This window comes from Pleurotus ostreatus (genome assembly GCF_014466165.1).
Source record: "Pleurotus ostreatus strain PC9 chromosome Unknown scaffold_6, whole genome shotgun sequence".
Taxonomy (NCBI): Eukaryota; Fungi; Basidiomycota; class Agaricomycetes; order Agaricales; family Pleurotaceae; genus Pleurotus; species Pleurotus ostreatus.
Window position 1 is genome coordinate 1465219 of NW_023503161.1, and position 27399 is coordinate 1492617.

General features: G+C 47.5%; 10 protein-coding genes across 10 annotated transcripts; 4 read left to right on the plus strand and 6 right to left on the minus strand.

Moving 5' to 3' along the window:
* Positions 1–2365: 2365 nt before the first annotated feature.
* PC9H_008742 (uncharacterized protein) lies at positions 2366–3755 on the minus strand (the record flags this gene model as incomplete). The annotated part of the gene is made up of 2 exons (XM_036778250.1): positions 2366–2751; positions 2801–3755. The coding sequence occupies 2 exons, from the start codon at positions 3753–3755 to the stop codon at positions 2366–2368; spliced, it is 1341 nt and encodes a 446-aa protein (XP_036629678.1).
* A 1741-nt stretch (positions 3756–5496) lies between these two features.
* On the plus strand, positions 5497–6361 carry PC9H_008743 (uncharacterized protein; the record flags this gene model as incomplete). The annotated part of the gene is made up of 2 exons (XM_036778251.1): positions 5497–5934; positions 5999–6361. 2 exons carry the CDS (start codon positions 5497–5499, stop codon positions 6359–6361), a joined length of 801 nt encoding a protein of 266 aa, XP_036629679.1.
* Positions 6362–9055: 2694 nt separating this feature from the next.
* On the minus strand, positions 9056–9939 carry PC9H_008744 (uncharacterized protein; the record flags this gene model as incomplete). The annotated part of the gene is made up of 2 exons (XM_036778252.1): positions 9056–9114; positions 9165–9939. 2 exons carry the CDS (start codon positions 9937–9939, stop codon positions 9056–9058), a joined length of 834 nt encoding a protein of 277 aa, XP_036629680.1.
* Positions 9940–10186: 247 nt separating this feature from the next.
* PC9H_008745 (uncharacterized protein) lies at positions 10187–10594 on the plus strand (the record flags this gene model as incomplete). The annotated part of the gene is made up of 2 exons (XM_036778253.1): positions 10187–10317; positions 10369–10594. The coding sequence occupies 2 exons, from the start codon at positions 10187–10189 to the stop codon at positions 10592–10594; spliced, it is 357 nt and encodes a 118-aa protein (XP_036629681.1).
* Positions 10595–11443: 849 nt separating this feature from the next.
* Positions 11444–11942, plus strand: PC9H_008746 (uncharacterized protein; the record flags this gene model as incomplete). Its single annotated transcript, XM_036778254.1, has 2 exons — positions 11444–11549; positions 11608–11942. 2 exons carry the CDS (start codon positions 11444–11446, stop codon positions 11940–11942), a joined length of 441 nt encoding a protein of 146 aa, XP_036629682.1.
* Positions 11943–16811: 4869 nt separating this feature from the next.
* PC9H_008747 (uncharacterized protein) lies at positions 16812–18045 on the minus strand (the record flags this gene model as incomplete). The annotated part of the gene is made up of 2 exons (XM_036778255.1): positions 16812–16892; positions 16921–18045. 2 exons carry the CDS (start codon positions 18043–18045, stop codon positions 16812–16814), a joined length of 1206 nt encoding a protein of 401 aa, XP_036629683.1.
* A 2155-nt stretch (positions 18046–20200) lies between these two features.
* Positions 20201–22871, minus strand: PC9H_008748 (uncharacterized protein; the record flags this gene model as incomplete). Its single annotated transcript, XM_036778256.1, has 12 exons — positions 20201–20541; positions 20593–20754; positions 20806–21149; positions 21211–21315; positions 21367–21522; positions 21570–21959; positions 22013–22096; positions 22149–22256; positions 22309–22548; positions 22601–22687; positions 22736–22804; positions 22855–22871. 12 exons carry the CDS (start codon positions 22869–22871, stop codon positions 20201–20203), a joined length of 2103 nt encoding a protein of 700 aa, XP_036629684.1.
* Positions 22872–23488: 617 nt separating this feature from the next.
* On the plus strand, positions 23489–24766 carry PC9H_008749 (uncharacterized protein; the record flags this gene model as incomplete). Its single annotated transcript, XM_036778257.1, has 6 exons — positions 23489–23519; positions 23571–23644; positions 23703–23866; positions 23922–24321; positions 24400–24513; positions 24560–24766. The coding sequence occupies 6 exons, from the start codon at positions 23489–23491 to the stop codon at positions 24764–24766; spliced, it is 990 nt and encodes a 329-aa protein (XP_036629685.1).
* A 55-nt stretch (positions 24767–24821) lies between these two features.
* PC9H_008750 (uncharacterized protein) lies at positions 24822–25449 on the minus strand (the record flags this gene model as incomplete). The annotated part of the gene is made up of 4 exons (XM_036778258.1): positions 24822–24862; positions 24910–24973; positions 25024–25141; positions 25196–25449. The coding sequence occupies 4 exons, from the start codon at positions 25447–25449 to the stop codon at positions 24822–24824; spliced, it is 477 nt and encodes a 158-aa protein (XP_036629686.1).
* A 1170-nt stretch (positions 25450–26619) lies between these two features.
* Positions 26620–26948, minus strand: PC9H_008751 (uncharacterized protein; the record flags this gene model as incomplete). Its single annotated transcript, XM_036778259.1, has 3 exons — positions 26620–26712; positions 26764–26800; positions 26833–26948. 3 exons carry the CDS (start codon positions 26946–26948, stop codon positions 26620–26622), a joined length of 246 nt encoding a protein of 81 aa, XP_036629687.1.
* Between the last annotated feature and the right edge of the window lie 451 nt (positions 26949–27399).

A 27399-nucleotide genomic window follows, 5' to 3' on the forward strand; every position in this document is an offset into this window, starting at 1 on the left:
GGTAAGATTTCTTGAAGTTCGTATTTTGTGTGCCCGTTTGCTTACAGCTACCAGCTAGTTATATCCGAACCATTGCACCTTGGTTAGCGACTTTATGCCTGCTCTTACGGTGGAAAGACGGATGGCTTGGATAGAGTCCATGCTGCACTGATAGAACCCGATGCACTCGTGGCCAATCGTTATTCATAGCTAATCAGCCCACTGGTGAGAAATCGACACCTCAGTATGGGGGTGCCACCCATGAATTCGGCGTGGCCGGCTCCGCCCAAGCGAACCTGGCTAACTGGCAAACACGCAGGAACCATGTCACATCATGCAAGTACTCTGAGCACCCTCACCATGTGGGGATAACCATGTCGACTTCTTGACCGAGTGTTGGGAACATGGCCTCGTTCACGTTGGACTTTACACTCATTCCCGGGCAGTGCGGAAGAATTGCCCGGCGATTTACCTTCCTTACCTTACAGCGTGAGTGCAATCAATGATTTCGAAGCACTGATAATGTCAGGGCGCTTCATCTTCTTGGCTGACTCGATTATACATCATTAGGCGAGCCATGATTTGTTGGCGACATGAGAATTGTGAACGTGTTGCGGGAGAAGACACCGTACCCTGGTGATCTGCGCCCATGTCATCACGCGCGCCCGACGCTGTCGACTACGGAGGTGATTTTTGGACTATGGATCATCCGACGGCCTAGGTACTGCGATAGAAGTGATGATTATACCACAGCAACATCAAGATGTTTAGGCATATCTTGAAAAAAACACGATGTGATGCTTCTGTAAGGTACGTCGGTTCCCCCGGCATGTGCTGAAGATTGTGATACGCAGCACAGAAGGTCCCAAGTCCAAACAGTCCGGCACACATTGGCGCTGATTTCTCCTCCCCGGCCATAGGGGCTGGAATAGTCGCGGCGGTGATCTTCAAGAGGGTTAGCAGGGTCCACTCATCATCTGCTCCATCGATGCACCCAGCACCCAGGAAATGAACAACTCCCAGACGTTCTCGCCTCCTTTAAGGTTCCTCCACTGGTGCAGACTGCGTGCCAACGTGATCAGAGTCAGCACCACGCGCAACGACTCGGCATAATCATTCAGGGGCTTCTGACAAGAATTTCCAATTACCTCCTGGTTCGTCGTCCTTCGATGATCAGCCGTTGCATTATAAACCTCTCGCGGCTGAAGGGTTCTGATCACGAGAAGCACGCCCATGTCGACGACGTGTACACGCCAGCGTTGCATTCTCCATGTTTCCATCCTTCATCACGGGCAAATTGTACAGACGTCCGGCTGAGACGTTCGAGGCTTGTTCTGCATTGCAACAAGAGCAAGAGCTGATCGCTGTGGAAGCAACACCCGCCACACCGGTGGCACCGTCGCCAGCGTTCCTCCGGGCTGACCTTCCCCAATGGAGTCTCGCTTCTGCCCACTCTGCCCCTATGTTCCTGCTCATGGAACGTCCGAGCTTTCGTGACACTCAGCCTCGATATTAATCTCATATCACGCTATTCCCCGGGCGACAGTCCTCGCGTAGTACGTGCATCAACATTAACCTTTGGGCCCAACAACTCACGTTCCTGTAGTCCTGATCTTCTGCCCGGTGCTAGTTCGCTAGAAGTCAAAATGGACGATTGCTCACGGTTTGTTGGCATCAGATGACCAACTCCCTGGCAGGCCCTGGCAGGCCCCCACTAGCCATCGCAGTCAAGTCACACCACGCGTGGAACCATTCACCATCGTATCATCGATACATCGATTATATATTAATATGAATCTTGATCCCTATTTTTCGATCCGATTTAAATGGACCGGCGGATAACGCTGCGGTCATTTCTACCGTCCGTCCGATATGCTGGATCGAACGCTTGCCCAGTAGTATGCAGAAGTGTCTGATTATATATTATTCCGAGGCTTTCCATACACTTGGGGCGTCGGAACTACTGGCGTGTCCTATTGCGCTGGCAGAGTTGTTTCGTATCTATCGGATCCATGCAATGGAGCAAAGAAGCATAGCTGCGCCGCGCCGCGACCGTAACCATGTGCGAGCTTAACTTGCATATGACTCTCAGGCCTTCCGGCAGACGTTTGATATTAATATATTTTCCGGAAGCAGTATCCCGCGCAGTCTGATCACAATATAACTTTCCGCGTCGAGATATGTATACACAATATTTGAGCGGTGGTACAGTTTAGTGGTTGGTATAAACCTTTCGGCGGAGATGGATGATCATTGATAACGGACACAACACAGCGACTTTGAAACCCTTTGCAACCAAACGCGCGATCAAACGACAGTGAAAATATGAGTAGTACCTAATGAAGCTCTCGCGGGAGAGGCTTTGTCGTAATGGAAAAGATAATTATTAAGACATCATACCTATATTGTAATGTGTATTTGTATTGGGGAACGATGCATGCCCACCGAATCTTGGTGGATTCGGGGAGAATCCGTGCGTCCACTGGGGAGGTTGAATAGCCGCGGACGATGGCATCCTGGTCTGACGTATGTATGGTTCATTAGCGTGGATGTAAGGTCCGAAGGTTGGTGTGATATGCGGGTATTGGGGTTGGGGGTGGGAGTGGGAGTGTAATTGGGATTGGGATTGATGTGGATACGGCGAACGTGTCCTCGTCGAGTTGAAGTGGTGGTTGTACGGGGCATCGTTCTGCGGAGTGTAGCTAGGCGCAACTACGCGCGGAGAGTATACATGATACGGGGTCTGGAGAATAGGAGGTTGCGGTTGCGCGACTGGAAGAACAATGAAGTCGGGCAATTATTGTGACAAGAAATGACTCACCATGCTGTGTTGGAATTGCGAGTGAGGAAGCAGAAGAAGAACTTCTGCGGTCGTATTGAGAGCGATTCGTGCCCCAGGACGAAGTGGGGGATGAAGGTACGGGGGGGTTCGGTGTCGCACTCGAGGTGACCACATCGGAAGCCCAACGGCCCGCCTCCTCATCCTCTTCAATCTCAAAATCGGGGGAAAACGCTCTCAACTCCGGGTCGTCTGGCATCTCCAAAGTGTTATGCTCCTCCTCGTCACCCCCCGACCCAGTGTCGATTTGAAACTGGAAGACACGAGGCTCTTCTTCAAGAGGTCCCGGATCCGGCATCCACGGCGGGATGACGCCGCGGTCGACACCGTTGTGGATGGCGAACGAATTTATTCGCAAGGTGATCATGAGTTTCTTCATTTCTTTCGGAAAGTTGCCTCGAGTGGGGACGATAGTGACTTGAGAGAAATCCTCCGGGGTGAAGGAAGCGGGGCATGTTGTGGGTGTCGCATCCATTCCTGAAGCTTCACCAATGCAGTCGAGTTCCATGATGAACGGGTCGGCACCCCCATCCGCCTCTTCCTTCACCGGCGACGAGGCAGGAGGATCGACGTCTTCGCTGGATGCTTCCGGAGACTTGTCGTGGCGAATCCAGTCCTTCGATGCCATCGGCGGCGACGGTGTTGGCTGATGTATGGAACCAGTATCCTGCACGCTCGAGGCCGTCTCATAATATGATGTCTGCGAGCTAGATAAGTAGTCCCTCGAAAGCGCAGGAATTTGTCTTGCCCTCGAGTCGTTCTGGAGGCGGGTGTCCCATGGAATTGTATGGCTTTGCAGAGGCCACTCATTGTGTCGGTGATGGTACGTACGCGAGGGCACGCCGTCCCAGTTCGCGGCCGAAGTTGAGAAGTACGCTCGCTCCTCGCTGGCGCTGGGTGGAAGCCGCGTCTCCGAAACGGGAACGAAGTGAGCCATGGTGAAAGCCAAAGCGCCGTGTCCCCGAGGCTTTAACCGGCAACCATACGAATAAAAGTCAGAATCGCTGTATAAACTCGGACAGGGAAATGGCCAACCTTGTGTCGTGTATGTAACTTGAAGGCGGTGGCGAGAAAAGAGCACTTTGGGCGAGCAGACGGAGATCGACCGTTTATGAGGCGGGCAGGTCTTTCACTTGAACTGGGGGCTATCAACTGAAAACCGAGGATCATTGGGGCCTTCTGATGAAAAATATAGCGGGCGATTTTATCATGGCCCCGAAGTGGATTCATTTCCCGGTGGGATCCACCAGTGCACTGTTTCCAGTGCATCTTCTGGCGAGAAGGTTCCTCGACGCCTGATATGTACCAGTGGTCCGTTACCCCGTCAAATTGATGGCATTGCTGCTATACTCATCTGGGATCGCCCAGTAAGTGCGAAATTGCCATTAATGATGCCAGACCGACCATGTGGGCTGTAACTATCTGAAGTCCTTGCCAGGATAAATGACTTATTGTAAGTTGAATCTCCGAAGGGTTGAGTACGCTGACTTTGAACCTCCGCGCGTATGTATTTAGGTCCCGACACCAACCTACGACACGGTAATTAACATGTTCTGTAGAACAAAGCGAGAACAAGGAGAACATTATGGCATCTCTGGGAGAGTTGGAATCCGATAGAACCGTTAGTGAGCTCGCAGGCATCAGATCGAAAACATGGCCCTCCGCGTTCAGTTTCGGAGCAGCAAAGTAGCTCTAAGCTCATAGGGGAGGCGTCGTGCGGCGGGTGATCGCCACGTTGACGTACGAAGGGGGCGTTCCGAATACAATCATGTTTATGAGGCCTAGATGTAAGCTGGCAAGGGTCATCATCTTGGAGGGAGAATCGATGGAGATCCTCCAAATATGGGCTGTGGGGCTCGATTTACGATTAGGCCAGGGGTAGGTGGCCATGCTGCGTATGTTGCATATTTACAGATAACTTCGCGATAGCTAATGTTCTTGATTGCAAAAATATCGGTGTGAAAGGGGTGCAATACTGTGCGACAACAGCAGAACTCTGAATCCATGGGGAGCGCCCGTCTCCAGAGAGGCTCCAGAGAAAACCGTGAATGCAGCGATGGCGTGTCGAACCTCTCTCCATCGCGGGCTGGTGTCGTAGAAATGTTTGTGGAGACACAGATGCGTCCCTACGCCGGCACGGCGTCTTGGCGCGCCATCCTACCCAATGTGGAAATAGAGGCGGTGTCGCCTGTCCTCCTCCTGATACACAATGTAACTGTTCTCTTCTTTATGTGTGAGTAGAGGAACTCAAAAAAGGAGATAAACTTTTATTGAGTTTGTATTTATGAAAACTGAATTTTACGAGGCATGTCAGCGAAATTCCGATGTTTAAGAGGAGTCTAGCTAAATTTCGGTGAAATGGCCGTTCAAAAATACATACCATTATTCAATGTGTTCTGCTTTGACAACGATGAGCGCTCGGTCGGGGAGTCGTGCGCCTTCTGGCCTTGGCATGGGTTGGTAATTAGCCATAAACCCCATACTACGTTCAACTTGGCTTTCATGTCACGTAGATTCTCCAGAGATTTTCTGGAGACAAATGGATTAGGACTCCGGAACAGGCTCAGAACTGAGAAGCCCCTAGGCAATGTCTCTGAGACTGCGATGTAATATTAGACGCTCGCTTGAAGCAGCTTGAGACCGTCTAGACGCCCGTCACTTCGTCTTCGGACTCTGCCATGTTCGCGAATTCCATACAGCCTAGCACCGTTTCCATCTTTTCTGCGAGTGGTTCAAACCCGCTGCAGCTCTTCTCCTCGTCGGTTGACCACGATTTACCCACTGATTCCTTCGTGCACCTTCTCCACGATTCAACTTCTTCGCCACTACCTCCCGAACCTTTGATAATGATACGGCCTTTGCGGCTTACCCAGCAAGAAGCTATGCTTCCTGAATGCGGGCACGAGCTCCAGCAGACCGTTCTGCACATCCAATCGCCCAACATACCCAAGACTTTCATTCGCTGTCCACCGGAGACTTCAGCGGCAACAGAACTTGGGTTGAAACATCCGTGGATGCACATTCAAGCCAGAAATCTTGGTCGTGAATGGTCTTTTGAAGTCGGATTGGTTGATCGTGCTTCAAAGATGCTCCGAGTGCGGTGCTCGACGTTCCAGGTGTGACCTGTGCGCATTCTGAGGTGAGCACTAGAAATGCTCAAATATTTGTTTCGTCCGTTAGAGACAGCCAAAGATCACACAAACGCAAACGACGCCCTTGCTTCACCTGCCATTGTCGTTTCCAGCAACCACGGACCACACCCTGACAACATGGTCAACGATATCTCTTCATCTCGCATCTTTGCTATCTAAGGCGACGATCCTTGCAGCGGCGACAAATGCCGCTGCAGATGATGCTGCAGAGGACGACACTCATGAACAGCAAGATCCAGCCTACGATTTGCCGTCTTCCGCATACTCCCATATCTCGTATATCAAGATATATGCGACCTGTCGACTGCGGCGAATCTGGTTCAGTGAGGCCGCTTTAGGCCAAAGGATTCCCTGGGAGTTTGAATTGTATTCCGCGACATCCAATCTATGATATACCTACGCACAACATATCTCGCGGATGCATGTAGGCTATACATCTTCGCAGATAGGAAATTGAACATTTACCAAAGTTCACCGTCACTGATACGGGTGCGCACGGCTCAAGGGCTCGAGCGTGTGTCTTCATCTCACCCAAGCCACGCTACAACCGGCATTGACCAGCTGCCAATCACGGTAGGACGATATTTACGAGCACATATGTTGGGCTTAACTCGAAGCGCTCATCCAACGGCTCTCTTCCCACTCATTATACAGAAGTACTGCCAACGAAGTATTCGCGATACAGTGTGGGGTTCATGGTGAGTAAGGAAATTATCGTTGAATGTAGTTGTTGATAATACACGCTTGGCTTGTACTAATATACTTTGGCGGAGACCGCAGTACGCCCTCAGACGCGCAAATAGTGCTGGGTGAATATAGTAATACAACATGGATGAAACTCCAAGGTCCCTATCGGAAAGAAGAACGAAGGTGTCCGAAGGAATCGAAAACAGGTGTTATAATGATAATGCATCCTGGAACGTTCTGGTGAGTTATTTGTTACCGAGGAAAAGAGAACTGAGGGCTTACATTGTCATAGGTGGTCATAGAATCGAACGTATGGTATGCTCCCCGCTAAGGGTGTTTAGGCAACGACGCAGTATGCGCCTCCACCGTTTCCGCTACCCTCCTCGTTGGTAGGAGGCTGCTCCATTGTGGTGTCCTCAGCCTTCGCTGCGATTGTCGAGAAGAAGGTGATGATAGCAGTGAAGGAGTCCATTGATGATAGAGGATGTGATAAGAGGATGTCTTTGCAAGAGGAGGAGTGCGAGTACGGTGAGGTAGGTGTTAAAGCCTGGGGACTTCCCCATGACTTTTACCCGATATTTATACCTTTTGCTGGCACGCAGGCAATGCCCGGTGGGCCGTGACGATTTCAAATTTTCTTGTCTGCGATATGGCTGGATTATCGCGGCTTGATCCCATTCCTCCGGAATATCGAATGGGCTGTGGGCTTGTTGATTATCCAGGGTGTGGATGCCTTATAACAATAAGAACAGGGGGACCAGATGGATGGGCGCCAATAATTGGAACAATAAGGTCAATCTTCGATCCCTGAACGAAAGGCTAAACGTGCCTTCCTTAAGCTTCCTTACAGCGAATATTCAGCTTATTCAGGGTATATACTCCGGTGACTTTCCTCGTACCCGGAATGAGGTCACGTCTTGGGGTTGTTCTGTTCAGCGCACCCTGCATTTCGGGGATGCGCTGTGCGCTCGTGCAGGTTGCTTATTGTTGCGAGCTTCGTTGGCAGTATAGATGATGATGCGCCACCGGTACGTTTAGCCGTTTTCAACGGTCAAATGCAAACTATCCACCAAGGCAGCCATCTAGCAGATGCTGCCTCTTAGTGGTGTTCCTACAGAATCTATAGGCGCCCGGCGGAGAGTGTGAGCTCAAAGTTCTAATGAACTCGATGTTGAGCACTCTTCGGCCCTCCAAACATTAACCCGGAGGACAACATCGATAGACCGACGCCAAAATATTTTGCCGATATCTGGCTCAACGAATCGGGATCTAAATCACCCCAAGTCCGGGCGAAAGTGGTATATGCTCCGAGCGATGATGCGCGCAAGGCGCGAGGCTACACGTCTCCATTTTAACCGCGATGACTGTCACACCCAATTGTGTTCCCTCCTTCTATGACACGAGTTCCTGGCACATTTTTTCTTCGGTTTGATCCATGAGTGAGGTGATTACCACAATACAGATATCTTGTCTGCTCGTCGGATTTGACCCCCAAGTCCGGACGGCATGTGCATAGAGGTGCATACATTCTCATCGGGTGGATCTCGTATCATTAACGTTCAATTTACTGCGTTCTGCTCACAGTCGCACTCGGTGTTCGACCTCTCTTATTCTTTCAACGGAGTCTATCCTTCTGCTGAAAGCTTTGGTTCGCTGGGATGCAACAATCATCAGCGTATGCCTGAAAACGGGACGGTAATTTCTACTGCAACACGTCTCCACGGCACAAGTTTGAGATTAGAAGGATTTGGATTCTGTTGCCTCTCAGAGACTTCCGGGTGAGCATGCTTGAGTTTTTATATTCAAGTGCCATCTCGACTAAATCGGAATCCTCTCCCAAATGTAACAGGATGTCGTACTCCCGCATGAGTGTGTCGATTCCTGTCAATGGGGGGAACTCAGTTTCCAAACGAGACGGCTCATTCCGTTCCTATAGGAAAGAAAGGAAATCTGGCCCATGGCGTCGGCAGCCACCCAGAAAGTATTGCAAGAATGGTCGAAACACTCTATCCCGTACCATATGTCACCCTCCTCGATGGCAGCAAAAGAAGCCTCCTCGCCGCACGCAGTAAACTCCCCAATGACCTTTCCGCCAGGTTATAAGGTAGAGCGGCCCAAGAGATACGGGCATCTCTCCTGAGAAAAAACTGGTAATTGGATGGGGAGCGGCCTCGACGGTAACAGAAGGGCTATGATAACTCAGAGGCATCATGACGGACTTCTATCTCTTAGTATACTGGTATTGTGTGATGTATTGTACAGTCCGTGGCGCTACATACTATTGCCTGAAATTCTCTCAACGACGGGACTCTGCCAGAATGAAACGACTCACTACAAGGAGGGGAACTCGCCCGGGATGTATTCGAATATCGGAACGGAGATGTCAACAAGAGGATGCTTAATTTTCACTATCACTTGGATGGGCCTTGACTAGGGCCAAAGCATTGCCATCAGGAACTGGTGGAACATTAGCGGGCTGGGGAGGAACAGCAGCGATTCGCACGTACCTTCTAAACTCTGCATACGCATTGCCGGATCTACTTGGGAATTTGCCAACAACACGCGCAACTCGTCGCGCTCCTTCTCAGCTGCAGTGCACTTCTCCTGCATATGTCGAATAGTGCTGAGATACGTTTTGTGCGTGTTTTGCAGGAATCGGAGCAGGGAGCACGGGTCTAGAGGGTATTGCTCCGGGGGGACCGTGGTTTGCCCATCTGGCATTCTGAGGAGCCCTTCGACGAAGCTCTGCCATTCACCAGAGAATCGCAGTAACCCCTGGTGGTCTTGACAAAGCCCAGCACGATCCAGAGCCATGTTCAACGCGTTCATCTGCGCCTCCTTCTCTCCCAAGCGTTTCGAGATGCCCTTCAGAACATCTCCCGAATCCGTTTTAGCCGCCGTGACGGCTGCATTCAGCTCCTTCGCTGTACTGACGCGGTACTCATCAAATTGCTTCTGTAGTAGGTGCAGCCTCGTTTCCAGCTCAACAGAGGAGACAACTTCTGGCTTGACGTCCGTTTTTACCTTCGTGTACTGTAGGAGAAGTTGCTCGTTTGTATAGCGAAGTGAGGATAGTTCGCGTTCGTAGTTCTTCGCGATGGCAGCTTTTTCGGATTCGATCAGTTGCAAGATCACATCTGCGCCGTGCTGGATAGCCGGCGATGGGACCATTGATGATCCCTGGTTCGCGTCCTGAGACTGGTTGTGTCCTTTGGGTCGATAATAACTCTGAGCGTTTGGTTGGGCACTGCTACTCGTGCTGGCTATCGGCTGAGAGGACATCTAGTGGTGAACCGCAGACATTTGGTAATCCAGTGAGCTCTTTTGAAGGGATCACATAAGATTACTCTGGAAGGACACTTACCGTCGAAACTGGGTGAATTTGGTGGACCAGTGCCGAATGCAGGGTCGTCGCCCGCGGCCCGCATGTACTCATCCCTGTACTGGAATAGGGGTTAGGGTGACTAGGGGTGACTCGACTGCTCTCAGGCCACTCCAGCCCAGAGGAAGAAAGAAACCTCAGGTAAACATGTCCATCACCACGAAAAAATTAGAACAGCTCAAAGGCGCTGTGGCAAACAGAGTCCCATACATCTCAGGGGTCGTCCCCCTGCCTCCCCAGTCGACAACACTGTTCTTCGGTCGTGGTGGAACTACAGGGTATTTTTCCCTTATCGTTCTACACACTTTCTAGCTGATTCAGAGACACAGGCAACTGGATCTTCGTAATCCTGAAGATGCTCAGGTGCAACTGCTTGTAAAGCTATGCGAGCCCGCAACATTTGGCCGAAACCAGGAAGATTTGCTCGACGAAACTTACCGTAAAGCTGGCAAGATGGACATCGAGAATTTTGCCATGAACATTGATTTCGGGCAACTGCACATTTCCGACAAGATTAGCTCAGAGTTACTCGTGGACGGGCGACCGTTCAGGTAGGAGCTCTATAAACTAAATGTTTACGGTACACACATCGGAAAGGGGCATCGCTATCACTGGAGTTGATGATTCTGGTAGGTCCTGGATCATTCTTCAAGGCTCACAAAGACACCCCACGAAGTGAAGCAATGTTTGGATCACTTGTCGTTGTGCTTCCAATTTCTCATAAAGGGGGCCAACTGGTTCTCCGCACCAAAGACGAGATATGGACATACGATTCCTGTAAGGGCAACCTCAAGATGGCCGACAGCGCAGGCCTAGCAGAGGGAGAATCCAAAGAAATGAATAAGACTAACTGCAATACATGAGAGAGCTGCTCACCTAGCAGAGGGAGAATCCAAAGAGAACAGGATGGGGATTCTCCATGCTAGGAAGCGAAGTATATACTGTAGTAGCGTGGGAGGAATGAAGGGTAACTGTACAGTACACCAGCCACAGGTACAAACAAATATCACAAGGTACGAGGGGGCATGTGATAATGAAGTGGAAGGGGAATGTACAGGAGTCGTGCCAGCGACCTGGGGAAGTGGGGACAAGGAGTAATGGAGTGGGAAAGGAGGACAGAGGTAGCCCGGACGAGCCCCGGAGTGTATCTACGAGTCCGAGTGAGTCCGAAGCGTCCGAGCGAGTCCGAGGCGAGTCCGAAGTGCGGGAAGACTTTGGAGTCACCGGACGGGGCTCGGATGCGAAGGGAGTGAACGGAAGGGAAGCGGAAAGGTAAGGGAACAAAGGAAAGGAAAGGGAATGAAGGAAAGGGAAAAGGAACGAGGAGGAAGGGGGCGGGACAGGGGGAATAGGAGAAAATAGGAGTGTCCCCTTACAATTCCGCTGCCACCTTGGCTCTTCAAAATGAGCCATCTATCGGCTACGTTGCCTTCTTTGGCGACATCGAACATGAAGTCTTGTCGGTTGAATCTGATCACCCTCACATACAACTTCTTCTTCTTCACACCCCGTGTATCAGACTGCAAAATCTGTGTATCCCTTCGAGGCTACATTGGCTAGCCTTCTAGAAGATCCGAACTTCTTGGTCGACGGTGGATTGGTGGGCTTGGGGCTCAAGTACGAATATGCGGTGAGTATGGCTACCAGACGAAAGCACGATGCTCTCAAATCCGTCTCCGAGAACCTCAAAGGAGAGGACGCTCTGGTGGCACAGATCAGCGCATCCCTCGGTCTAAAGGCCGACATCAAAGTCTACATCGACTTAAAGGAAATGTGGGAATGCGATTACACGGCAAGGGATTTTGATGATGAGACTTGGGGCTGTGGCCACTGCGGAGCATGGCATGTACGGGTCCCTGTTCTTGAACCCATATTCATCAATCATGTACTTATGAAAATGTGAGAAAGTTTACAAATATTACAAATATGAGAGAATGTTTTCACCCAGTAGCAAGACGTACTTTAGGTGATCTCACATATATGGCAGCTATTGCATTCATTGACCTACATGTTGAGAAGTCCTTATCTACATGCTGTGTATCATACTCCATGAAACCTTCATTGGACATGCCATCATAGATCCATGTGCGACCTTTAAGGTCAATGTACCTACCAATAAAATGTGATCTTCCATAATAAACAACACATTTCAAGAAGTAATGTATTGTACGATCATTAACAAGCAAACTTATTTTGTGATCCAAATACAAGGCCCTCTCAGAAAACTCAAATGCTAAGAAATAAGGAGGTATGTCATAGACATGTTTGTAAATAATAGGCTCAGAACATATCAAACACAAACGCCTTGTAGCTGTACCTTTGCTTGAGATCCATTCTTGAATAGATTCATAAGTATCTACGCCTAGTGAAATGACAAAACTACTTTTTGTACTTTGTGATCTAGAGCTTGAGTGGCCTGCACTACACTCAAATTGTAGTTTGACAACATTTTCTTTTGCAGCAAACAAAACATTTAAGATTGATGAGATTGAGGCATATCTGCCATATTCAAACTCATTGGGACACTGAATCTGCAGGCATTGACGCATATACTCCCTCAAGTCTGTAAGTCTTGCTTGACTATATTTTATATCTTCAAAGCATTTCACAAGAATTAGAAACAAAGGATCTGTCATTTCTAGAAACTCTTTCAAGGATGATGGTCTATCCAACCACATGTTATACAACAGACTGATAATGGTATCATATGCACAGCTGTTGTCACTCCACTGGCAACCAACAGGTAGGAACTGGTTGATGCCAGTGAGCTCACCTGTATTGTGTGAAGCAGTAAGTTTGCAACGTTTGCTAGCTCGCACTCTATTCTCAGTCTCATCAACAGCAAGTTCTCTTTTGTGGTTGTTATTGGAAGTTGACTGATTCCCATGGGCTAGGGGGTGTACATTTGGGTGTGTTATACTGCTTACAGAGTTTGTAGGAGCATTGGCTTTTATATCAGAAAACTGACCAACTTTCCATTGTTCAGTTTTTGCCTTCATTTCATCAATATAGTCTGTAGGCAAAAATCGGTTTACCTGCTGAGTAGGAATGACACTCCAGTCCATATCATTAACATCAGGCTCAATATAAGGCTGCTTCTTGTTCCACCGTATTGCAGCATGCATATGCTGGGGGGTGTAGGAGTCAGGCTTGTGCTTTCTGAAGGATTGTATTAATGTTCTTCGTGTGTCACCAAGAACAGTTACTGGCAGTTTTCCTTCAAACTGAAGTCGGGTAATGTCATCCAACAATTCTAAGTCTCTGAACTCTTGTCTCAAAGCTCCTGAACATTTGCGATCAGATATTATTGAAGCATTGAACCCTTGTAGAATCAAAGTACCTGCAGCAGAGGCACTTCTTGATAAAGCTGTATAATAACCCTGGTGAGTTGTTGTATCATTTAGATGCACTACATTATACAGTCGTGTTTTTCCTTGTGATGCAAAATCTGTCATTGCATAGTTCACATTGATCTCTACTTGATTACGTGAGACATGCAAGCGTTTACCAGAAGGCAGTTCACACCAAGTTGGTGTTATTGTTCTTGTGATTGGAACTACATTAATAGGAAGATCTTTGAAGTTTATATCATTTGGGGGATTGATCAACTTTACAAATAAAACTTCAAGTACTTGTTGCCCAAATGCCCCAACAGAGGCTATCCAGTCATATACAACACCTTCTTGGCCATTTGTCATACACAACTCTGTGGCACTATTGTTTCGAAGCATTACTGGGAGACCCTTGCACAAATTCAGCTTTGGTGGTATTTTCTTCTCAACAGAAGATGTTGGTTGCTCCCACAGAATATGTTGCAACCCTTCATCCAGTTTGACCTTTGCTGCCCGCTTCTTTCCTTTGACTTCTTCAGAATCCCCAAGTGGAGCAATAGAGTCTTCACAGTAAAAGGAAGTTAAATGCAAGCCATGCTCTGAAGCAAATCGTTGTTCTCCTAAATCATTAATGGCATCTTTATTGACATGTCTGGCAGTAATAATAGAGACATTTCTAAAGTTGGTATCACATACAGAATGCCTGCCTTGAATATTAGCAGAAATACGGCTGCGCAAGAACTGAATATCTTCCATTGTACAAGATTTGTATCTCATGTTTTCCAGAGCTGTGCGGAACTGGGCATCTTCTTTGGTTTGTTGTTTCTGCCGCATGTTTTGTCGTAAAATGACAACAGTCACAACTTGATGCCACAGAACTTTACCAAATGCCTCTTCTTGTTGCTTTAGCTTTCCAAGCGACCTACCAATGGTGTGGCTATATAAAGATACATGTTCACCACCAATAGGAGGTGGCAGTTGGGCAAAGTCACCAGCAAAAATCATGTTAATGCCACCAAAGGGTTGGCCAGGAGGAGCATTCAGTGCTAAACACATTCTAACACTAATATTATGCAAGTCACGAGCAGAACACATTGAAATCTCATCAAAGAAAACATAGGAGACACCCTCAAGTCTTTCCTTAGCTATTGTCAGGGAATTTTTGGAGACTGTAATGTTCATAGCAAAGGCTGAGTGATAGGTTACCCCTCCAGGTAATAAGCATGCTGCACTTGCTGTTGGTGCAACAATGAGGAGTTTTTGAGACTCATTGCGAGCTGCAAACAAGCGCACCAGTGCCTTGAGAACTTGTGACTTGCCTGTGCCACCCATACCTCCAATATACATTTTTAATTGGCCACTGTTTTCAGAGAGTGAATGGTTGGCAACAATTGAGAATGCTCTGTTTTGTTCTTTATTTAATGAGAATTCTAATGAACAGTCTATAACCAGCTGTTTATGTACTCTTGGAACATAGGCTGACTCCAGGTATGACTTATCAATGACTTTGACATCATCTTCACCATAAGGTGTTACCGATGTGGCTTGTGAACTCTCAGAAAAACCAATGTTTTTACGTGACTCAACAACTTGCTGTCGCAGTTCAAGAACAAGACGATGCCACTCCCGTGCACTTTTATAAGGTATTTCTGCTTGCAAAATAGGGGTAGAAGAGCTGTCATTGATTTGAAGAGGTTGTGACCAATTTGAATTTTGCATTAATGCTTTCATATCCTTAATGCCTTTTTGCCTTTTGAGTGCACCACTGCTCATTTTCTCAGACTCTAATGAAAGTACAATATCATCTGCATTTTGAAGTACTCCATCCAGGCTGTGACTTTGCTCCACTGGAGTGAAGTCATTGTTATTGTAAGATAACGGAATGTCTCCATCAGAGTTGGCTTTCATCTCTGACCTAAAATCATCTTTAGCATCAAGACACTCATAACGTAGATTAAAGTTGTTCATAACATGTAAATGCAGTGTACTAAAAGGATGTTTGACAAAGGCTTCATCCCATGTCTCCTCAGAGGTTTTCAAGTCTTTTCCAGATCGCCATGGTACAAATAAAGCAAGCATAACACTACAATAATATTCTCGGTCTCCTTGATCTCTTCTTGGGGGTATACCCATGAAATTCGGAACTATGTGTTTGAGCCTCTTATTACTTGGCAATAGCAATGAACATTTATGTGTAGAAGCAAGTGGATGGTCAGATACATAGTCCAGCAAAACATGCTTTGCTTTTTTGGATGCAGCCAAGAAAGTACCAGTTTCTTCATCCTCACTTTCCTCCATGTTATCATCCTCAATGACATGATCACCATAATCATCACCTTCATCTTCGTGGGTTTTCTTTGAATGTGCCTGTTTCACACGTTTACAACGAGTAATCCAGTCATATAGACACATGGCATTCAAAGTTTCTGGACGATAAACATAATCAAAAACAGGGGATAGTGCAAGTAGTCTACCGTTTCTTTTAATGAGAGTAACCTTCTCAGTAGTTTTGTAGGCATCATCTGGATGCCAATAGCTACGTGCCTCCGAGACATACACTGACCAGTAGAAGGTTACAAACTCATGACTTGTGTAGTGGTCACTATACCCTAGCAAATATGTACATATCATGGGAGACCCAAGCTCGAGTTTTGCACCCATCAGATTGACAACTTTTGTCATTATTTGGCGTGCTTTTGTAGATGCCTCAACTCCAGTGTTGTTCAATATCTCTGGATTTCGACTTAGCACTGCCTGAATGCATTCAAAGACAACATGAGTTTTTAAACCACATTTTGTTATATAATCTGAGACGTAAGCCACTACTGCTTTGACAGCAGTTCCTGACAGCATTGATGTTACATCTGTGTTTGATCTGATTATATATGAGATTACTGGGGTGAAGGTGTTTATCCATGACTCTGACTTCTTCAAAGAAATTGAACCAGTTTCTTTGTCTACTATTGTTTCATTCACTATGGGACGAGGAAACCGAGCCTTACACTTGCCCCATTTGTTATCTTTGCATCCTTTGTAAACATGAGATTTATTCTGAGTACCATCTTTTTTAAGATATCGCTCACAATCATGCACATTTGAGTGTAGTACAATATCATCGGTGATTTTGGAGAATTGAGTCCACCATTTGTCTAAGTCAATGCATGATGAACAAGTTCCATCAGAACACAGACATTCTGGAATACAAGGAGGCACTTCAGGTACACACAGAGTGGGATCAACATACTCATTATTTTCCTTTTGTTGATGAGCAGATACAGCTACATCCTGCTGTGAACCAGTCAAAAAATCTCCAGTATGGCACCCCTCCAACCATTCAATCAATCTTTCTTTCCAACTACTATCTGGATCCAGAATTTTGTCTCTAATTTCCTGAGGAGACAGAGAGCCTTTGATCCATACCATTGCATGAAGATGCAAAGTCAATCTACCTTGTTGTTCAACAGTGCCATAATATCCTTCAACATCACCATATATTCCCTCACACTGCTCATTTTCAAAACCTAATATATCTGATATAAACATGTCTACCATGAATTTGAAAAATCTAGCACATGCCACAGGGTTGGAGGTGACAACACGCATTCGCTGATCTGCTGGCATGATGGGCTCAAATACTTCCCCAGTTCCAGCATAGTAGATGCAAATTGGATGTTTTGTATCAACTGGTGACAATGTGATGTACCACAGTGGACTTCCAATTCGGTAGATTAATGACCATATTTCATTTCGTTGATACTTCTTTGATGTTGATGAACCATTGACACCAGCAGCAACATGATCAAGATCCTTAACAATGTCAAAACAGTTCTTCTCCTCTGTAGTTTCAGGCTTTATCTGCTCACCATTAGCCATTCTTGTTGCTATTGAGGCAAGGACATCTTCATCCAAGTTCATGATACGCTCTGTGATAGCTGCAAACTTTGACTTCTCTGTCAATAGCAAAGCACGAGTTGAACTTCTCATTATTTGTTCATGACTAAAAGCAATGAATGAAAAGGCAGCATCAGTTTGAAACCGCTTGTCATGGTACATGAGAAGCCATTTCTTGTGAGCAGTTGGTGACATCCGGTAAACAGAACCAATCCCACCCAAGCCATATGGAAACAACCAGGGAAACATTGAAGGGTATAGCTGGGGGTTATTCCATATGGACTCAAATTTAGATGCCTGACCAATTCCAAGCACTTTGCCAGATTGGTTGAAATACTGCAGTGCTAGTGTTTTCAAAGCACTATTAGACATTTCCTCCATTTGTGTGCCAGTTAGACCATGCATAATAAATGGACATTCTCCTTCTTCTGTGCCATCCTCTTCTTCCATATTGTTAACAGCAGGTGTTCCACTCGTTTTTGCAGACAAGGTCTCCTTGTACTGGATTGTTACTGGTATATCATCATCGTCATATTCTGCCAAATTTTCCTCACTCACTGTCACCTGTGCATAGTCAGAGTGATTCAAAATTAACCAGTCAAGTGCATCCTTGATGTTCTTTTTGCGGATTAAAAATGGTGTACGTTTCAAGTCATCTTTTACTGGCTGTTTTGGACCTGTAAACAATACAACCAAGACCTCATCAAGTTCAGCTTTAGAGATTGGTAGGAAATTGTAAATTTTCGGAACAGGTGATTCAAAAGATAATGCATTTGCTGTCATTTTTCTAAAGCCACTAGACACACGAACAAAGCAGTTGCTATATCGCACACGTGCAATGACAAGTTTTTCAACAAATCTTAAATCTTGCAAGACAGTAGGCACTGTACCAAGCCAAAGACCTCGAGCAAGTGCATTTTTAGGTACTTTCTCTTTTCGCAAATAAGTACGGCAGGTTTGGCATATCATTCCCACAGAATGATCAATGACCGGACCAGGAATACACTTGATAGGATCACTAATCTTCTTTCTTGGCGCACGAGTCACTCCAGGTGCTTCTAGAATATGTAGAAGATTTTTCACTGCTTTCAGTCTTGACAGGTCACTTTTTACAACAAGTTGACCACATACTGCGCATCCACCTTCTTCTAATGTAGATGATTCCATTTTTCTTGCACAAGTAGTTACAATTTTTTTGATAGCGAGTTGTGATAATGGCTTCGGTGGAAAAGAAGCACGGTCGGCATCTATATCATTGCTACAAGTGCTAATAATATTTGGACTGTCTGTATTGTTGTTTTTAGCTTCCGAGACTTGTTTTATTTTGTCTACAAATTTACGCGTAGGCTTGACCGTAAAGATATATGTCAGTGAATAGCAAATAGCACATGAATGACCCTGAGCCATATCAATTACAATACTCTTTGTACACTTACTACCACAAACAATGCCATGCTTACCAGCAACAGAGATACACTGGCGGCCGGTTAGTAAAGGAAGAATACTTGTCACATCAATCAGCCTTGACATGAATGTATGTGCTGGAAGGGAAGCGAAGAACCTCAATGTCAGAGTACACACCCTCAAAGACAAGTCCCACATTATTGGGTTTCAGCACTGCAGGCCCATCAACGATGAAGTTCTCAAGTTCTTGATAATGCAGTATGGATGCCATATGTCCACCATAAAGACCATGCACACTCTGCCTTGGTTCCTTTCGATAACTTAACAATTCAGACATGAGTATGTATGTGATAACAACACAACATATAAGACAAAGACATAAGAGAACCCCAACAGGGAATCTCATTATTGACATTGAACAAGTATAACAATGTTCATAGTAACATGGGTCAAATAGTGGGAAAACAAGAAAGAACCAACGGCACAAATATTCTGTGAGCCACATGTGAGATAACATAAGGTATAAGGAACAGGAACACTCACGAGCATCACCAGAAACAAATTCATTATAGATAGATGACTTGTCTATGGAGGGAAACATAGTATCTTGATAACGAGTACGATAACACAACGACGATGCGGGAGTAGGGTGCGTCGACGATGCGTGAGTAGGGTGCGTCGACGATGTGGGAGTAGGGCGCGTCGACGATGCGGGAGTAGGGCGCATCGACGATGCGGGAGTAGGGTGCGTCAACGATGTGGGAGTAGGGCGCGTCGACGATGCGGGAGTAGGGTGCGTCAACGATGCGGGAGTAGGGCAAACGGACACAATAGCGGCAGTTGACAATAAATAAATGTTGCGGGACAGGAAGTAATAACGATGTGGGAGTAGGGCGTGGCACAATGAATAGCAGGGGCGTATGATAGAGTAGTACAATGAAGAATTGTCAGTAATGACCCAACGATGTACACAAGTGCACTCACCCATCATGACAGCCGGACATTGGTTTGGAACGAATAACGAGGGGTGCGAGAAGAATACAGAGTCGTCTTTGGGAAGTGGCTATGTCAGATGGATGTATACCGTTGCATGTGAACTCACCAAAGGGACTCTTATTCCACGTCGTAGACATGGGTAGCTCTTCTGCTGATTGCGCAAGTACAACCACGGAGGACACTGTTTGAATGAGAGAAGGACTCAGAACATGAAAAAGGGTTGAGAAAACAATACTCACGGAAAGCTGAAGGCAACAGAATGAAAGCAAGACTCGAGGGGGTGTGCGCGTTGAAGAGTTTGAGCATGAATGGTGGTGACTGCGCAAGAAAAACTCGAACCAGATTTGAGTGACATGGCAACGAACTGACGTGGCAAGTTCCACAGTCACATGGTGTAAAGTAGGCGCGCAAGTTCACGCGCAAGTCGACAGCAAGGTTCGCAGACCTAAGGACAATAATAAGACGTAACATTGAACACGACACTCATATTTCAAAGTACGTAAAACATGCGAGTAACAAAAAAAGAAGCTGCGCGGGACTAGACACTATTTCGGACTTGATCAATGTACTCCTTCGTGACTTTGCGAGGTTTCTCAAGTGACTTGAATGCACCAAGAACTACAGAGAACTGAATATTGAACGAAGCAACGGTGGAGGTAGGATTTTGTTTAGGATTGAATGTGGTCATGGTGAACCCAACGAGCGCGACGACGAATTTGTGAGGTTTGCTGGCAGGCAAGTCCTGCGCAAGGCTGTTATCGGGAGCCTCGTCAGAAGCGGGCATTGGTACGCCATAGCGTATCATTGAGGGCAGCTGATCCCAGTCACGATCAGTGAAACAAAAGTTGCCGCGGTTGAGTCGCCCATCGTAGATTGGAACTATGTGCAAGATAAACGAAGAGAATATGCGTGCAAGAGGAAAAAACTTACCAGTATCAGTTGAGGCGACCGAAGATGGATAGCGTCTTGTCATGGCCGTCGACGGTGCCGTTTGGCGAGCGCGATTCTGGGCGCTACCCGCGGGCTTGAAGGCCATGGATGCCATGGATGTACGCTGGGGTGTGTTCGGAGCAGAAAGAGCAGAGCGGGCATCTAAAGATTGTACGTCAACTTACACGCAAATGGGGCAGAAAAAAGGCATACCATCTGCCTTAGCAAGACGAGAGCTAAATTGAAGGCAGAAACCGTTCATGTAGGCGTAAACAGTGTCCAATTTGAGAAGACTCCCAACAAAAGAAGAAAAGAGGCTGAAGACTTCATCGAAGAGCCATCCTGTAAGCCGAAGATGCTGGTCATATGGGTTGACAGAGGCCAGTTCTAGCAAAGAACAGCTCTGCACGACAATCGGCATAACGAAGACGGCAGGCGAGCGGCTTTCGGAAGCGAACATAACTGTCTTGTTGACGACTCGGAAGTTACGGGGGTTTGCAATTAGTGGGTTGGCATATACACCCCGTCCTTGGAAGTGAAGCGCGTCATAAATAGCACTGCAAGTCGGTGTATCAGTAAACCGCGAATACAAAAGATAAAATGATGCGGATTACTTACACTGCTGCATATTCGTCAGTCATACACCCCATGACATGAAGTACGGCGGGGTTTTGCACGTCGTCCGAAGTTTGGGGTGTATACTTCGGTAGTAGCTCACTATGTCTGAATTTGGTTGTTAGTAGAAGTCGAAAGAAGTCGCACTCAACGACGAACCTCAAATGTGGCAAGATTTTCAATGATTCCAACGCCGAAATGATACCATTAAGGACGGGGGGGATCTCAGGGAAAGAGAGGGGAGGGCCATCATTATTCGTTCCATGCTTGGGAGTGGCCTCGTCGTCAGAGCTGTCCGGCAGAATGGGGTCGTCGCTATTTATATTTGAGCAAACAGAGGGATAAGGAGACAAGAAGCGTACCAGCGTCCGCTCCGATTCGGAGAGCCCTTGGCTTTCATGTTCTTGCTCTTCGCCAAAAGAGTGTTGACCCGTGTAACGAGAGACTCCGCTTCCTCTTCCACCTTCTTGACATCACCACGGCGAGACGCTTCCGATTTCGATGGCGTCGTCAGCTGTGGCGAAGGAGATCGAGAGCCCCACGCAATCTTAGTCAAGTTCTCTGCCTCTACGGTGTTGTCTTCTTCAGCCTCATCGTTGAAAAATGACAGCTCAAGCTTGGGAATGGGTGGTGTCGGGGTACCCTCAGATGAAGTCCTGAAAGCAGGGGGTACGGGTGAATCTGCACGGCCTACAATTGGGGCGGTACTGGCCTCTTCATCATCCGAGTCAAAGCGAGTGATGGGCCGGATGCTAATAAGAATGTCAGATGAAAAATGAATGATAATATAGTGCCGAGTACTTACCGTTTTGCTGGGTTCGCCTGCCGCGCAGCTCTGAGTTCGTCGGGAGATGCCAGTATGGGCTTCTTGGCACCCCGGACGAGAGGTCTAATAGCCGTTAGTCCAGTGGAACGAGCAAAGCAAACATGTATGTACTGACTTTGCTGGAGGCGACGGAGAGACTGTGGAGCGGGCGCGTTTTCGTTTCCCCTGCGGCGTAGGCGAGGCATTTGCTGCAGGCGAGGGAGAGACAGTGGAGACGGCACGTCTAAAGTCAAGGAATGATTCACGGCATGATTGGATCTAGGTTAATGACTCACTTTCGTTTCCCTTTTGGCGTAGGTGTGGCCTTGCTATCTTCAGGTTGTGTAGTTAACTCTGCCACCGCTTCGGCGGACACTTTGACTGGAGCCGTTGAGTCCAGTACTACTCCATCGGCGAGAGCCGTTTGCGCTTCAGACTCCGTGTTCGTCTGAGAAGAGCTAGACGTGTCGACTTCGCCATCGATTGCAGTCCCGAACGACAAACGGTGGGAGATGGGAGGAGCATGAATTGAATCACTGTTAAGTAATCAGGTCAGCTACAGGATGTAGACCAAGGTGGCCAGCATACCTCATCTGAACAGCTGGAGTGTCGAGAGGAACATCGCGTTTCCTCGGGGAAATTCTCTTGGGTCGAGGCGTGGCCGGCATGGAGACACTTTAAATATATGAGGGTAAAGTTCAAAAGCGAAAAGGTGCGACGTACGCAGGAGAAGTTGGGGGAGTGGCTGGATCATCAGCAATCTTGCTCGAACGAGGAGTAGCACGACTGCGACTAACAGACAAGTATTAGCGGAGGAAGAGTGAGCAATCCGTGGGACATACGTTGATTTGCGAGCCATCGAGAGACGAAGTGAGATGTTGATCAGAAATAAGGACTTTAACTAGTACGGGGTAGAGGGTCAGTCAGAGCTGAGACATTCGATATAAATACTCAAAGGCATGACGAACCAAGGTGAGTAACGCGACACGTATGCACGAACTGATGCCCAAAGAAGGAACGGAGCGCGCTGGAGATCGATTCCAGAAGACAGCAGGATGGGGGGCGATGTATTCGGAAACCAACAACATGGGCCGAGCGAATGCTCTATACAAACTGAGAGAGAAGAGCACGATTGAATACATGGACTAAACGGAGGAACGGAAGTGACTCAACATACCTCGAGTGCAGGCACAGAGGCATCCTGGAAACCCGTTCCAACAAAGATCCGGCGAGAGACGAACGTTAAAAGAAGATGAATGATGAAGCGGGCATATAGACGATGAAGAGCACTCCCGAGATGAATGTCAAGGTAGGCGGGAAGAAGGAAAGAAGAGGGAGAATGTGACACAGAAACAACACATGTGTTCTTATGTCACAGATGTGACTTACCACCAAACAGATGGCGCCCAAGGATGTCACTATGTCCTGCCAGAAGCCTATAAAGAGAGTGCAAGGTGAGCATGGAGAACAATCACCATGGACGCATTCTACAACAAGGCCGAAGCTGGTGAGTACCTACAGCATTACTTGTTTCCCTTCGTTACCCTCACTCATCCAGTACGAGTACTCGACGAGATCATCACGGAACGCATAGATGCGGCGCCAGGGCTGCAGATGTACGGGATGGACTCGGTGAGTTACTACATTACAAGGAGGATGAACTTCAAACTAACAGAGAGTAAATTTACAGGAAGCAGTGGAAAAATTCGGTTTAACTATTGTCAAAGAAGAGACCAATGCGGCTTCAAAATTAATTCAAGTGAACGAACTTACCGGCGAAGCGGAAGAAGCATTGATAGCCATTCAAGGAATTGTTACGGGCTGTCTGTTACCGCCCTTTGAGCCGAAATCAAGGTGCGTAATTGTATTCATGTTGAATTCCAGCCGTAACCAAGTTTATACGAAACAGCCGACCCGATGAGACGAGACGATTGGCCCATGCGAGGCAGAGCGTAACGATCGCTGGACTTGGTTCAAAGTCATTCAACACCATCGTACAAAACTCCCGCCACATGTACACGATGTTTAGCCGTTACACACCGAATGCAAAACTACAGCCAGTCCCCGAGTTCATTGGCAAATATCGGGGTACTGGCGACAGCAGCACCGTCGAGTCTTCCACCATCACGGCCAGCTCCCGCTTCTTCACGCCAGTTAAGCAAGCATCGGGGCTCGATATCGTCGATATAAATGCTGAACTCGATCCGCGCGGGGTTCTCAGTAAGGTAGACGCGTCGAAGTGGGTGCACACGGAGGATAATGAAGTAGGGTATTACATCCAAACGCCTCATGCAGACGAAAACAGGCAAGTCGATACGTCACGAAACTTAAAGATATCACTAAACTGAAGAAGCAGATATAAACCGACCACACCCATTGTTTTCCAGATCGGCGATATAGTAGAAATCCAGGCTTCCATGTTAAGCCTCCCAAGCAAAGGTAATTACACAGTCAAGCTCATTCTGCGAAGCATTGTATTGCTAGACGGCCATCTTACGTCGGTACGTATGCCACAAATACAAAATGACAAAGCTAAAATCTCTATAGGCAGCCACAACGGCCCGAACGCTTGCTGCGGACACAATTGTCTTACCTCCGCCACGTCGACTCAAGCGGCAGAACCCCTACGGTGGTTACATCGTTCAACAGGGTCAGATTCCGCGAAATACCAAGGCTATCGAGGCCGAAGCAGCTCAGTATCAGGCAGGGGAGGAATTGGAGGAGTCTGATTGGCACAACGTTACAATGGAGTAAAAATGACAATTATATTCATTGTTACTAGACTACGAAAATCTATAGGCTACTGAGTTCACCAGAAGTCCTCAGCTCGAAGGAATTGGCGGATGTGTTCTAAGGAATCATGAGTAAGGGCAACGAAGACGTAGAAAGAGATGTACCAAGTGCAAGACCCAGAATAGTGTAGCGGATGCTAGTCGATTCCAAAGCCGCGTGTAGATGATGCTGTGCAAACAGTGAGCAGGATGAAACAGTATACGGGTGAGGGAACTCACCAGAACCAACCATCGGAGCTGAGATATGGCCATGCGCCCTTGACAAGTGTCGAGATGGTTTGCCGGCCAGTCGAGGTAATACTCGACTCGCCTGCGAAGGAGTTCGTCGTTCATCGAGCTGTATACCGATAAAGTTAGCTGAGATATGACAAAAGGGCAGCGGAGCACGTACGGGAGCATTCCAGCGGCGTATGCATCCACTAGTACGTTTGCGGCCGTGTGTTGCACTTGACGCAACTGGTAGGGAGTCAAAAGAGGCTCGGCGGTTGCACGACGAGCTTCGGCGGTTGCACGACGAGCTTTGGCGTTTGCACGACGAGCTTCGGCGGTTGCAAGACGAGCTTCGGGGGTTGCAAGACGAGCGTCGGGGATTGCATGAGTGTCGGGGGCTGCTTGAGCATAGGGACTCGCTCGCGCACTGGCCATTGGACCAATGATGGAGTTTTGTTGTCCTGACGGCTGCATGAGACAAAGCGAATTCAATTTGAATGAGGTGGTTGATCGAGGAAGCTGGGGGGAGGGAGGACACGAACCCAATCCCTTTATAGAGCTCTTTCCCGCTGTAAAATGTATACAATATGGAAATAAATGGGAGCCCTACCATGTAGCAACGGGGGTGCGGAAAGACGGGTTGCAGAAGGCATCCAAGATTGAAAGCTTCCAAGATTCAAAGCTTAAAGGAAAGGTCGACGAACAACAACGACTATTAGAAGGGAAGAAGACGGGTACATTAGCGCCGACAAGTGACAGACTTTCACTGGTGATGGCTTAGATAAGATCCCGATTCCCCGATCACCGGCAGCCGGCTATCTCAATAGCCACCCTCTTTCCGTAGCGCCCAAGCATCCCAACTAAAGTAAAGAACGGATCCTTACATTTCATTTCAGGACCCGTAACTTGGGTCGATGGCCTAGGGTTGTTGATGAATTACCTTCCGAGCTTGGCTTCCATCGGAGGCAGTCGTGTTTACTACCACCTCCGGGGTAACTACCGCCATGACGAGGCGCTCAGAGCTAATAAAGCCGACACCGACTCTGATGACAAGACAGTGAGACTAAAAACTGTAGGACAAAAGACGCCGGAAGTTTGGTGGCTCAGTGAGCCGACGCATACTTGCACGGAGGTTCCATTTGCTTCCTTTGGGAACGAAGCCCATTTGAACTTCATCTACGGTAAATTCTGTTTGATCATCGACATTCCCCCCTATGCGACTAGGAAGAGCGGGGAGGCGTGGCATCTATTGCTGTGATATTTCTTATAAGTCGTATGTGTCCGCGGTATCAAGTTATCGGATTTTATGATATGATTCGCAAACAAGACATTCTCTGCGTCGTCGAGGACACCAATCCCTACTTGCCCCTGACAGCCCCTTCAACCTGAGATCGGGTCTTTTCGACTCCCTTGGGAAAATCTCTTCGATTATCGCAGGGTGTAATTTACTCTCGTACTCGTGTCAAGAATGGAGTTTACATAGGCATTTCAATACTATAAAATATAGTTGATGATACACGCTTGGTTTGGTACTAGGATACTTTGGCGGATGACCACAGTACGCTTTCAGACGCGCAAATGATGTCGGGAGAATATAATGATACATCAACGATGAGATTCCACTTGCCCCATCGGCGGCAAGAAGGACATAAACATCCAGAGAATATCGAAAGCAGGTGTTATAATGATAATGCGATCCTAGGGCAGGTGAGCTTGTTTATTATGACAGCTTCTGAGCGAACGGCTTACATTGTCATGGGTGGTCATACAGTCGAAGGCGTGGTCCCTGAGAAGGGTGTTTAGGCGACGACGCAGTACGCGCCTCCACCGTTTCCGCTACCCTCCTCGTTGGTTGGCGGCTGCTCCATTGTGGTGTCCTCAGCCTGCGCTGCGACGGTAGAGAAGAAGGTGGCGATGACAGCGAAAGAGTCCATTGATGATAGAGGATAGGTAGAGGATGACCTTGTTGAGAGGAGGAGTGCGGGTGCGATGAGGTAGGTGTTTAAGCCTGGGGACTTGCCGATAGATGTTGCTTGCTATTTATACGCGAATTCAAGTAGAACGGGCCGTGTCGACCAAATTTTCACGATTGCAATGTGGTTGGTCTACATCATGGCTTGACTCCATTCTCCAGCTCAACCGAACGAGCTATTTGCCGGTGATATTCTAGGGTACAACCTGGATACGACAATAAGAATCGCTCGGCAATGTGTGAACACTGTGAATACTGTGGAAAGTGAAACAATAAGATGTTCTTCGATCACTGCACGAAAGCTTAACCGTACCTTTCCGGTAGAATTATGGCTTGAGTTACTGCTTGACTAGATCGAGGGGGCGCTGCAGGCGAATGTCCAAAGCACCGCCGATGGGACTAACGGAAAAGGT